Source organism: Taudactylus pleione, unplaced genomic scaffold, assembly GCF_031769625.1.
Source record: "Taudactylus pleione unplaced genomic scaffold, aTauple2 ptg000514l, whole genome shotgun sequence".
Classification (NCBI taxonomy): Eukaryota; Metazoa; Chordata; class Amphibia; order Anura; family Myobatrachidae; genus Taudactylus; species Taudactylus pleione.
This window is the reverse complement of record NW_028284916.1, coordinates 394,642-408,345: the sequence shown is the minus strand read 5'-3', so window position 1 is coordinate 408,345 and position 13,704 is coordinate 394,642. Positions and strand designations below refer to the sequence as shown.

Genomic DNA, 13,704 nt, shown 5'->3' with positions numbered 1-13,704 from the left:
ACTTTTTTATGATGCGTGCTAGTATGAATGTCATTGTTCTCTATAAAGATATTCAGATCTAAAAATTCAATCTTAGTTTTACTGTAATTAGTTGTGAATTGTAAGTTGTGGTTATTAGTATTGATATATTGGGTAAATTATATAAGTGACTTTTCATTCCTTTGCCAGATGAAGATCACATCATCAATGTAGCGAGCCCAGAGGACGAGGTTTGCGCCAAAGTCACTGTTGGACCAAATGTATTGGTCCTCCCAGTGACTCATGAAAAGGTTGGCATAACTTGGCGCAAACCTCGTCCCCGTTTTTTCTTGTTTTAATCAACCCCCCTTTTTTTCTTCAGAGACTGAACACTGCCATCTATACGGCATATATCTCTGCAAATTGACTGTCAATATTCAGTCAAATGAACTATCATCCTTTTAGTTTATTAGCTTCTACCTCTACCCCAATAAAGTCTTATAACAACAAATCTAGTTCCAAAAATATCAATATTCCACATACCTACAATTAATACACACTATCCGGTTATAGGTTCTGAGCGCAATTTGTTGATCTATGACCATAGATCAGGTATTTGTATTTAACACAGGAGGGCAGACACCCGTCCCAAAAAGTGCAGCTCACCTCTAACGATCATTTCTGATTCCAGTGCGCAATATCCTTTTACATTTTATGCTTTGGAATAGGCCCGTCTCGTGGACGACGCCAACGCCATGGCAGCTAATCCTTCTAACCCGTCTCGATAATCTGCCAGACAGAGTAAGGGCATTTTAAACCTTGGAGATTCGCCTTGGAAGCGAGCGATCTGAATTTCAACCACTGGAAACGTGAAAGTGCGTCGGCGATGCAATTGTCTACTCCCGGGACATGTTTCGCCTGAAAAAAGACATTTGCCTCCAAACACTTAAGCACTACATGTCGTAAAAGACGCAACGCCAAAGGTGATTCAGCTCTCTGATTATTTATAGCTTGTACCACCCCTAAATTATCGCACCAGAACACAATGTTCCAGTTGCGAAGTTGCTGCGCCCATAATTCAACTGCAACAACTATTGGAAAAAGCTCCAATAGCAGTAGATTTGCGGTCAAACCGGAAGTATGCCAAGCTTGCGGCCACTGCTCCGCGCACCATTCCCCATCTAGGTAAGCACCGAAACCTACCGAAACTGAAGCATCTGTAAACAGTTGCAAGCAGGGGCTGTCTGTCGGCCCACTCAACCAAATCCTAACCCCATTAAAGTCCCTTAAGAATGACAACCACATGGTCAGATCATCCTTTATTTCCCTAGATAATCTAATTTTATGATGCGGAGAAGTGAGCCTGGCTGTAGCCCTTTCAAGCTTCCTACAGAAAACCTTTCCAACCGGTATTACCCTGCGTGCAAAATGCATTAAACCTAAAAGGGATTGAACTTCCTTGAGTTCAATCTTGTTACCTGATAAAGAACTGCTTATCTGTTCCGTTAATCGCCGTACCTTGTCTAATGGTAAATGGCAGCATCCCATTACTGTATCAATTTCGATACCTAAGTAAGACAAACAGGGTGTAGGACCCTCCGTCTTATCCTGAGCAATAGGTACTCCCAAAACCTTAAACAGCGCCTGTATTGAAAACAATGTTTTCTTACATGCCTCACTATCCGAGATCCGACCACCAGAAAATCGTCCAAATAATGTGCGACCCCAGTGTGACCTGTACCCGCTTGCACACACCATTGCAAAAAGGTACTAAACCTTTCAAAAAAAGCACATGATATTGCGCAACCCATAGGTAAACAACGATCATTGTAATATTGTCCTTTAAACCTGAAACCCATCAACCTGAAGGATTCCGGATGTAAAGGCAACAGGCGAAAAGCCGATTCAATGTCGATTTTAGCTAACATAGCCCCTGGACCAAAACTTCTAATTAATGCCAAAGCTTCCTCAAAGGGACTGATACTTTACGTTGGCAATCTGAGGATCATTTACTGAAGTACCTGCTGGGTAAGAAAGATGTTGAATTAAACAAAATTTTCCTTCCGTCTTTTTAGGTACAACACCCAAGGGTGAGATGCACAATTTTTGTATAGGCGGGCTGATAAACGGCCCAACCATCCTACCTAATTTTAGCTCAAAATCTAGCCTGCACCTCCTCAGGAAAATCCCTGGCGGAACGAAGGTTGCGCAAAGCAGTGGCAACCACCGGTCTGCAAACAGGAATTCTAAAACCCACAGTAAAACCTTCCCTAAGAAATTCAGCATCGAACTTGTTTGGATACCACCCCAACCATTTTGACAATTGTGATAATTGCACTGGGGTAGGGGCTCTATTTAACTCATTTACGAGATTCTGTTGCCGAGGGAGTTGTTGCTGCCGTTCCTCTCTGGCATTCCTTTGCAGAATGCCCTCCCCCACAATTGGAACAAAGGTGTCGAAAACGACAGCTCGCCCCCCCGATCGCATTGGCCTCCATTGAAAGCAAAACATTTCCCTTTTTGAAAGTGTTTTGCTTCGCTCTAGCTGCCCCAAACTGTTTTTTACTAACCGTTACCTCCGGTCCCCCTTTCTTCTGGTGAGTGACTTCTAACCATACCTCTACGTCTTTAAATCCAAAAGACATAATGGTATGCCAGTCCTGTTTCTTACGAAACTCTTCGTCGTAAGATCGCCAAATATTGCCCCTAGATTTTACATACATACCATGTATCAAATGTATGTATTTTAGAATGTTCAAATACTCCGTGGGCCTAGATTCCGCATAGCATGCCCCAAAAACAAGCATACCATTCAGCCAGTTATTGTAGCATCTATAGGCCTCCTCCCCTATGCCACCTGATGACTTTGCTGCTGACAAACCCTTTCTTCCTTCCTCCGTAATTTTTAACATATCCACAAAACGTCCTTTAACTATCCTTTCTTTTACGCTTCTGCGCAAACCCCTTGTGATTGCCGTATTCGCGCAATGCACTAAATCTTCACCACTGCTAGAATGGCTAACTGTCTGCGCAGAATGCTTGCTGGAATCGCTCTTATGCGTTCCCTTAAAATGTTTTTCTAAAATTTTCATAATTTTCTTTGGCCTCTTAGGTGAGCCCGAAGAAGAACTACTATCGCTAGTGTAAGAGCTAGTGTGATCTGATGTCTGTGTAATAGCACCATACTCACCGGCACTCGATGTACCAGCCACTGGCTCCACTGCTTGTGAGACGCTCTTCTCCCTCGCCTTCTCCACACCTGCTTCGGATGTCGCCATTGACACTGATGATCCAGCGTCCACCGCCGCAATTGAGGTTGTAACTGGAGGAGCGGCTGTTGGTAATATAACAGGAGAAGGGGTTGGTGTGACTTGCGCCTATAATGCTAAAGTTTGCTCCCGAACTTCACTCAGGGTAGGAGCCGCATTAGCGTTAGCTATTCAAGCATTCAATTGCGATTGCGCGGGCCAATTAAATGGAGAAAAAACCCAGGTTTACGGAGACCAATATGGGAAAAAACCCATGCCAGCTGGATTAAATCCACTTGCTGACGACTGCATATTTTGAGGGGAAAATGGCCAAAAAGGAAAGGTGGGGTTGGTAATAATAGATACTTGAGCATTAAAACCGTGTGCAAATGGAAAAGCGGAATAAAAAGGGGGGGAACAACTGACCCACTTAAGCCAAGGTGCGCCTGGGGGGCTGGAGCAGAAGATGACGCCGTTGACCTGGAAAAAAGCAGCGGCGATGTAGGGGGAGGAGCAGAATGTATAGGCTCAGCTACAACAGACAAACAATCATCCTCCTCACTAGGTGTGCTGGAGCCACTGGCAGACTCCAAGTGCAACTCAGGCAGGATAGGCTGCACTATATCTTGGGATAAAGGTGGGACCTGCTGCAGAACTGCTTGTGTGCTGGAACAGGGGATGGACATGCTGCAGAAATCTATGCCCTGCTGAACCTGCACTGCATGGGGGGTTATGGCAGTGAGGCTGCCTGCAGGGATGATGGATGATGATGTGGCAGTAGGTGGGGCTAAAGGGGCCAAGTCTCTGTCAGCACTGGCTGACTCATGAGAGACTTGGCCAAGAGGGGAACCTAAAATGGCCGTGGGGGGGCGTGGCCAAAACGGCTGTGTCCCCGGCCGGAGCCCACCAGGGCCGGGGTTATAGAAGTAGAGCTGTGTGGGAGAATGAGAACAGGCGCGCTACTCGCGGCGGGAGCCGGCGGAGCGTGCGTGGCGGGAGTCACAATACCTCCCGCCGGGAGAGCCGCAGGCGCCATAAGCGGGGAAAATGGCGCTGGCTGCAAGCCCGCGCCGGCTGGACCTGTGACCAGTTCAGCCACGGTGGATGCCGCCAGCGCGCCCTCGGCAGCGCGAGAAGGCATAGCCGCCGGGGGAATGAAAGTGGGGGCGGCGGTGCATGCCTCTTGGAAGCACGCCACGCAGGAGGCTGCTGGGCTCCAGCGAAGGGCTGGGGGAGCTGCCCAGCAGGGGATAGGTGCCTGCGGACCGCAGATCTGGATGATAGGGGGTGTGAGAACTCAGCCAAACGGCTGGCGGGGGGAGCAGTGCGCTGCTGCCTGGACATGGCAAAAGAAAAATAGAAAGGAAAATAAAACTAAATAAAATTAATGGGAGAACTGAAAATAAAATTATACTGCAGATAAAACAAAGACAGAAGGAAAAAGTGAAATAAAAGATAAGAATTCTTTATATAATATGCCACAATGGACAGGACCAAGTTGTGGCACAGAACACTTAGCCTTCCGGAATCCTGGGAATCCTGGAGCAAAGAGTAAGTCCTCAGCTTCCACTTAAACCTTTATAAATTCTAAAGACCCACCCTACCTACGCTCTGATAGGATAAAGAAACACAGGTCCTACTGACCTGTCAATCAACAACTATGTAACCTGGTTTCTTTATTACTATCGGCTCCAAGCCTTAGGCTGAAGGCTGCAGCCTTCAGCTACCTTAATATGGTAATAATAGTTATTTCATGATCTTTTCTGAGTGAATTCAGCCCAGTATGACTACACATACAACAATTTAATAACATCTTTACTTCTTTTTTTAGCTTGTAATATTGATTACTTTTGCTGCTAAATTATTATGAGTATTTATGTATAGTAAAGAAGTTTTGTTGTTTTAATTGGTTTTTAAGCTAACTTTGCAGTGTGTACATGTGATCAGATAATTGATTGCTTTAATAAATTGGTAGATCGTCAGAAGTTGCTATAATCATGGTGTACACATTATATGCTTCACTGGCACATTCATTAATATAAAACGTGGAAGGGTTCCTTTGAAGTATTGGATTATTAAAGAGTAATGTGAGTCTAGTCCTGATTTTCGGTTTGGTTTAGCATCTACGATACACATTCAGCCTATTCCAGTTCATTATTATTTTACATTTGATCACAGACGAGATAAACATGAGCATCTGCTAAGGGCACCTCATTCTCCCAATCACCTGCCCGGGTCACAGTGTACAATGGAAACTCATTACAGTTATTTTTTTAAATATATGTGTACAGACTTCCCCTCCCCAAGCTGAGTATGAGGCGTTGCAGCGAGTGTGCACTGTAGTGCAAAGTGGCATTTAAAAGGGTTTGATACGGGATCACGGTGGTCAGAATCCCGATGCCTATTGGTGTATCCTAACCTAACCTCTTACCCTCCCCCTAACCCTAACCCATCTTTCCCGTAGCCTAACCCTAACCCTCCCCTCCGTCAGCCAAACCAAACCCCCCCTCAGCCTAAGCCTAACACTCCCCCTAGTGCCTAAGCCTAACCCTCCCACTAACCCACCTTTCCCGCAGCCTAAGCCTAATCCTCACCTCTGGTAACCTTACCCTACACCTCCCCTCCGGCAGCCTAAGCCTAACCCTCCCCTCCGGCAGCCTAAGGCTCCCCCTAGTGCCTAACCCTAATCCTCCCCCTAACCCTAACACTTACCATCTGGATGCCGGTGGTCGGGATTCTGGTGCTGGAATTCCGACTGCTGTTAGGATTCCAGTGCTGGTATTCCGAGCACCGGCATCCCAACCACCGGTATAGTGACCACATCCTATTTAAAACAGAGCTGCAGAAGCTTCAATGCGTTTTCAGATATGGGTGTATTTTTAACATTCGCAACCAATCAGATGCAGTCATCATCATCAGTCTGCCACTTACACCAGGGTTATAGCACCTGCCACCCAGGCCATTCTAGGCCACTGCCACCCCTGCCACCCATGCCCTTCTAGGCCACTGCCACCCAGGCCATTCTAGGCCACTGCCACCCAGGCCATTCTAGGCCACTGCCACCCAGGCCATTCTAGGCCACTGTTCCCTGCCCATTTAGTCACATGCCCATGCCACACCATTAGTGTAATTACTGTACTTTGGCAACGTCTACTGTACGTACCCATCCAGGCTCGGCCCCAGCCCCTCAGTTGTATGCATTCACAGGTCGGACATACGCATTAAAAATTTTACCTGTGGCATATGGGTGCTGCGTGCATTCAAGGTTATTAGCCTTCGCCAGCTACGCATTTTTATGCAGTGGCGCAAAACTATCTCCACAGCAAGGAGTGCAACTGCTAGGGGCAACAGAAGTGAGGAAGGCCAAGCAATGCCAGCCCATGATGCCAATCCACCCTACTAATGCCCACGCACTGCACTGATGGCCTTGGGAGATTGGCCTGGCATTGGGAGATTGGCCCAAATCCCCAATTTTGTCATGGGGCCCAGTGGTGCTGTGTCCTGCATTTAGCTGAAGCTTAAACTCATAGGGCCTGATTCAGACCTGGTCGCAAGCGCTGAGCGCTCGCAACCAGGTCAATGGTGGCCCAGAGCGCATGCGCACGACGGAGCTGGCTCCACTGGGCGCATGCGCGAGACACGGATAGCGACGGGCACTCCGTCGCTCCTGGTCTTGCAACAAAGGGGGCGAGCTGTCGATGTTGAGTGACAGCTCGCCCCCTTTGGTGGGCGGGCCGGGAGGTGGCTGCCCAAACGGAAGCGTTCCCATAAGAACGCCTGTCATTTGCGGGCGGCCCCACTGACATCACAAGTGATGTCAGTGAAGAGCTTCCGGCTCTGTTAAAGCCGAAAGCTCTCTGGGGCTTTTTTGGAGTTTGGTCACGATAGCTAATAATAATAATAATAATAATAATAATAATAATAATAGCTCTTTTGATAGTGATTGTCTTTGTAGCCTATAGGTCAGAGAACCTGAACTGTTGGGGAGCCTTGAGGATCGCGTTTGGGAACCTCTGACCTAAAGGTTACAGTATCGCATTTTCCTCGCTCAGAGGGGTCTTCTGATCCCTTTGCGGCAGCCTAGACTTGTGCTATCGTTTAACTTTTTTACTCCTCGCCTGAACTCTTATTGAGGCCACTTTCCCAGCAAAGGAAATTTGTAACAAATTGGGCAAAAACATCATTTCTTATTGCTGCAACATTAACTGGGAACATTTGGTATCATTCATTAGTGTTTGCCACTATCGCTCCACTTGGAACTGGCCATTTGCATAAAAGCATCCAGCAGCGCCCGGCACAGTGCTGTACCCGCTGGCTCTGCCAAGCAGCAGATGTTTTGTAAGTAGAGCTGTTTGCGTTTTCTTTTTTTTTTAAGTATCATGTAATGCCGCAAAATATGACATTTTTGGTTTTGGGCAGAATTCCTTAATTTCCGTCGACGAATGTGACCTCAGACAGGGAAGAAGTTGTGAAACGTGGAAACGCATCTCTAATTATCAGTACATTAGTGGATTCCTTGACATCCAAGGGAGAACATTTTGCTTGCCAAATTCGTGTTCCAGGAAGCGTTAATGGCTCTCCCAGCGATGTTTTCCAGCCTGTTATAGACACAACAGTTGATGTATTCTTAGTCAATCTTTCTCAGGATCAGTAAGACAAAGGAGTGACATCACGGATCATTCCCCCACCCTTTGGCTCAGGAACCATAAAACCAACGCGCCACTCAACGTTAAGTTCCTTCAAATTAATACAACTTGATATTTCCAATGAAACCATTGCCAGGCGGACAACACGAAATCAGTAGCCAAACGGCAGCAACTTCTGTATAAGTTATAAGCATTACACAGGGCTAGGAGCGAGCTTCTCCTGGAGCTGATGAAAGTGTAGGAAGTAGAAGTCCTTTGTAAACAAAGAAACAGGAAAATCCGAAGAGGAAATTATCTGCGTCACAGGACTGAGAGTCCCAGAGCCAACTTGTATCGCCCGTCTCAGCAGCACCCGAGCACGGATCGGCCACCTCAAATGAAACTTTTCTATTTCATAGGTAAGAATTACTGGGACCGATATGCTTGGAACTGACGCTAAGCAATGCTGAAAACTTTGCCTTTTAATTATTTGTATTTTTTTAGTTGTTTTGAACGTTTCATTTTTAACTGAGAATCCAAATGTTATACTTTTGCCGAAAGGGACCCTGTCATTTACATGTTGAGCATTATGGAGCTGATTCTTAGTTGGGAGCAAATCCAAAAATATAAAAGCAAGTAACGTTTGACCTGGAACTAACCAGGTTGCAATACTAGGGGGTGCAAATACATTTTATTATTTTGCATGCAGGGAAAATTGTATACTGGCTGCTTTTGCATGTAGCCCACAAACGCTGGACAGTTTTATGTTTACGCTGCGATTTAGGTTTAAGTTAGGATACGCCCCTGCCTAATCTAAAGCTAGGAACACAATGTCCAAATTTATTGATCGGGCCGACAAATGGGGGGATTTTTTTTTCAGCAAATCGAAAGCCCCAATATCTATGCAAAACTTTATGCAATTTGTTTATTAGAGGTTACAGATTTTTGGCCGTACCACACTGATTTTACATATGTCCGTACGCGAGGAGGACGACGTAGTGATGGGAAAAAGTAGAAAATATCAGCAGATTATCGCGAATGCGAGCTCACTGCTCGATATAGGGAGATTGAGGCCAAGATTTTCTGTCTCGTCCGACCGATCGGATAATCGAAGTGGACATTTTTTACCTGTTTTATCACAACCTACACACTATACAATAAATCGGGTCGATCACCCGATTATTGGCAAATTAGTCCAATAATAATAATATAGTGTGTACCTACAGTATCTTATCTCTTCCCCACCTGCAGTGCAACATGGTTTTACCAAGGTGCAGAGTTACTGCCTGCCTCTGTCTTTGCTCCCCACTCAGAATAAGCCCATAGGTTCGCACATACTTTATTGTGATTTGAACACTTTATATATGAAACGTTTTGTTATACTGTGTGCTACATATGTTAGAAGTGTGGATGATATTTGGATAATGGGCCTGATTCAGACCCGGTCGCTAAGCTGCTGACGCAAGCTATGGGCGATTAACACACATTTGCGCTTGCGTATGCGCCAAAGTACAAATGCGCGAACCAGTCACTGCGTCCGGGAATCGTGCGCTCATAGTACACAGACTGGACACTATTTTGACAGCGCCGTTTGTGGGTGGTAACATGAGAAGGTGCTTGTAAACGGGGCAGTGGTGGTGGGAACGCAGGCGTGTCTGGGCGTCAAAATGGCGTCTTATGGGTGTGCATAGTTAGCAAACTAGCGTCATTGTACACATCACTTGGTTGTATTTCAGCCTGCAGTGATCGCAGTGCTTGCAGCAGGGTAAGGTCTACCTCAAGCGCTGCGTGCAGCTCCGATGACTCTCGATGGTTCCGATTATTCATACACTTCCTGGAGATGACGTGTGCTAACACAGAAAAGTGGGCATCTTTATACCGGCGTGCATTCGCTCTGCCGTCGCTCTCTAAGACATAGAGGGCGTCCTTACACCAGACAGTGCGATCGAATAATTTGCATACCCGGCCCCTATTAGCTGTGAGAGAGCGCAGCTTAGCGTCCGGGTCTGAATCAGGCCCAATGTGCAATACAATAGGCTTTGAGTTCACTTATTAGAATTTACAAACCAGATTACCCGTACTGTACCTTTAAGATTAGGGTCTGTGCACCTTGTATGAATGAAGTACCCTGGGGGATGGTTATAATGAAGTCTTAAAGGCAGTTACTGTAATAAGCACCATTATGTCCTTGGTAGGGTAAATAATGTTTTATAGTAATTCAAACATGACTCATACTAGATGGATATACTGTATGTCAACATGTAGAGGTCAATTGACAAATAATGAGCACAGACTGGATGGCTCTCTTTGTGCTGTGGTTATAATAATTGGATAACCATATGTACTGTACATACAGCAGTAGGGAATTCTCAGAATAATACATTTGGATATGTCACACATTTTGTACTCCTACATATTGCTGAGAATTTATTACAGAATGGGGGCCTGATTCAGAGCCGCTCGTAAGCGGCCGCTCGTTCGTTCCGACCGATGTTCGCACAGCTTTGCATGCGTACGGATTTTAATACGCATGCGCGAACCATCGGTGTGCTCGCTAAATAGCGAATGCCTGCTATTTTGAGTGACAGATTGAGGCGTTTGTGGGTGGTAACAGGGGAAGGTGCTTGAAAACGGGAGTGGAGATCCGAACGCAGGCGTGCCAAACGGTCAAAACGGGCGTTTTAAGGGTGTGCATAATTACTAAAGCAGCGTCATCGACCACGTCACTTGGTTGTTTTATAGTCTGAACTGCTCGCATGATTGTGGTAGGAAAAACCAACCACAAGAATAGCGAGCAGTTCATACGCCGTCCGATGTACTCGATTAATCTAATAAATAGCCGACATGACGTATGATGCGAGCGGCCAGGGGGCGTTTTTTTCAAAATTCCGTTCGCATGTTTTGTTCGCTCGTTCAGACATAGAGGGGTGAATACACCGCAAAGAGCGAACGGTTAATTTAAATAGCCAGCCCCTTTTTCTGGACGAGTGAGCGCTAATAGCGTCCGGCTCTGAATCAGGCCCTGAGGCCGCTCTGGACCATACGCAGTACATATAAGCTTCCATCTAGCGTTTTATTCATCCCCTCTTAGCCGACCCATCACATCTCCTTATATGATGTTTTGCAGTGTGCGCGTTTATACTGCTGGGCGAGGGTCAGCTCTGTCCGCGGAAGTGCCATGAAGATGCTGAGTGTAAGGTGGAGAAGGAGATACTCGGCTGTTACTGCGCCAGCGGATACACGGGAGATGGAATTCATTTCTGTGAAGGTACAAAAAAAAAATATATATTTTATTTTGAATGTGTTTCCGCTATCAGAGGATCGGAAAGGAGAATGGAGAATGCTGCAATGAGTCTTTTTTTGTTCCCCCGGTGCACTGGGGTCAACTTATTAAGTTTGTTTAGTCGTGTGTAACGTTGCGGCTCTGGATTTCGCCAGTGGACGGATCTATTAGTGTCAGTAACCGCACATGGACTCGTTAAGGCTCCTCATTTCTACATTTCACCTGTTTATAATATTAGGAAAGACCCTACAGACACCACTTGTTTCGGGATACAGGTGGTTATTAAAAAGTACAGTAGATTGAGACATATAAAAATAATTTCTATTGTACTGGAGGTTGCAGAATATAATTTACCGGGAGAGTTAGATGTCTACTTTAAGGGCACAGAATCCCTATTAGCTGTAAAAGTACTTTTGATAAAAATGAAAGAATTGATATTTACACATTGCTAAGACCCAGTGGGCCTGATTCAGAGGCGCTCGCAAAAAGCGAGCGCTCGCTCTGAATCAGGGCGGATGCTTTTTTTTAAAAACCCGGCCTCCTGGCCGCTCGATAAGCTATGGGTGACAATCCACAGCTTTTGCGAGCGGCAAGGTGATGGTCGCGACCATCGGGCTTGCGACGAGACCCTTGCGGTAGGGTCTCGTTCCCACACGCCCCAGTGAGCTTCCTGCTCTAATAGAGCAGGAAGCTCACTACTGACATCACGAGTGATGTCAGTAGGGCCGCCCACAAACGGCAGGCGTTCCTTCAGGAACGCCTCCGTTTGACCAGCCACCCTCCCTCCCCGCCTACAAAACGGGGTGAGCAGTCGATCAGCATCGACAGCCACCCCGTTTGTAGCGAGCCCCGGAGCGAGTGAATTTCTCACTCACTTCGGGGCTCGCGCACACGATTTGCGCACGCCGCTTGTGCGCAGTGCCCCACCATTGACCCTCTTGCGAGCGGGTCTGAATCAGGCCATGTGTTCTGAAAATTGGACTGAAATGGTTTGAATCCTTGCCCTACACCACAGGTTCTCAAACTCGGTCCTCAGGACCCCAAACAGTGCATGTTTTCCAGGTCTCCTCACAGAATCACAATCTGAATAATTAGCTCCACCTGTGGATCTTTTAAAATGTGTCAGTGAGTAATGACTACACCTGTGCACCTGCTGGGTGACCTGGAAACCGTGACCTATGTGGGGTCCTGAGGACAGAGTTTGAGAACTACTGCTCTACACTAATACCCATTATTTAGGTGGTCCAAGGTAACACATTTTACACTGAACGGTTGTGTGAATCTACGTTTTCTGCATTGCTTTAAATGGGGGTTATATTACACTGCAACAGTCTCTTAATAGAACTGATATTCAGTCTTGGGGTATATTTACTAAAGTGACCATAGCAACCAATCAGAATCTACCTTACATTTATCTAGCACCTTATAGAAGATAATAGCTAGAATCTGATTGGTTGCTGTGGGCAACATCTACACTTTTAAAAACTCTCACTTTAAGCATCACCCCCCTCCCCATATTTTAGTTCTTTTACATACTTTTTTTTTTTTTAAATATATTAATATTATTACATGTAGCACTTTATTGTCTTAGTGGCCTCTTGTCTAGTAAGTCACAGGATGCCGGTTTTCTGATGTTTACAGAGTAGAAGTCTAAAGTTTATAGTTACATATCTGTATCAAGCAACATATATTCTGTACACAATATTGTATGTATCTGCCAAGAGCTAGTTGTACCCTGGCTGTGCTCCCCTGTAGCCGTATTGTTGGGATGTGGGTATGGGGGTTCGGTTTGCAATGAAGCTGGTCAGACATGCGGCCTTTCCTGGGAATGCAGCAATTTACCCTGATTGCAGGATGGCAGGATGTGAACCTAATTAGTCACATATGTTATAGCCGAGATGGAACAGACCTGAAGGAATCTGACCCCATGTTCATAATAGTCAATAGTCCCATCAGTTCAATGCTATGTAACGGGTCTGGTTTTGATAGACATTTGCCAATCGGGGGTGTTTGATGACATGTTTTTATCTGGTTTTAGTTCCATAAGAATCTATCTTCCCATTGCTGATAATGTATAGTGGCTGGGCCTAACCAAGCTGTAATGTACATAACTGCTGGGTAGAGAGGCTAAAAATACAAACCGGTTCAAAATTCAATAGAATTTCACCAGTTTGACGGCCCTGAGCATGTTCCAGAATCAATCGCTAAATTGTGATTTGAAATTTGCAGCTCACATTCGAGGTTTGATGTTTGCATTTCAGGTGAAAGTGTCAAATCAAATTTATTTTGAAACATTATTTGAATAAAGTAGTTAAATAAAAAAATATTTTCTTTTTTTTTTTTTATTGGAACTGCAAACAGAACTGCATTAGACGGTCACCATTCTTGTTTGCCATGAATATTCCAGGTTTCACTATTCTCCAATAAAGACAATAGAATGTATGGATTTAAGGGATTTATGTCCTAAGGCCTGGAGAGAGATAAAGGCCCGTATTCAATTTTAGCCGAGCCACGATACTTTTCCGCCTCCCAGACTTTTCGCCTGTTTAGCAGACGGAAAAGTATTGCGCGCGTGCCCTCGTATAGCCGT

At 45.6% G+C, this 13,704-nt stretch overlaps 1 protein-coding gene across 1 annotated transcript in view; it reads left to right on the top strand.

The window, feature by feature from the left end:
- Positions 1–7,991: 7,991 nt before the first annotated feature.
- The window catches only part of ADGRL4 (adhesion G protein-coupled receptor L4), a 308,744-nt gene continuing 303,031 nt past the window's right edge, over positions 7,992–13,704 (top strand). The window contains exons 1-2 of the mRNA XM_088450302.1: positions 7,992–8,250; positions 10,959–11,099. Of these exons, the coding sequence (XP_088306428.1) occupies positions 8,229–8,250; positions 10,959–11,099 (163 nt within the window). The 5' untranslated portion in view covers positions 7,992–8,228. The remainder of the gene's footprint in view (positions 8,251–10,958; positions 11,100–13,704) is intronic.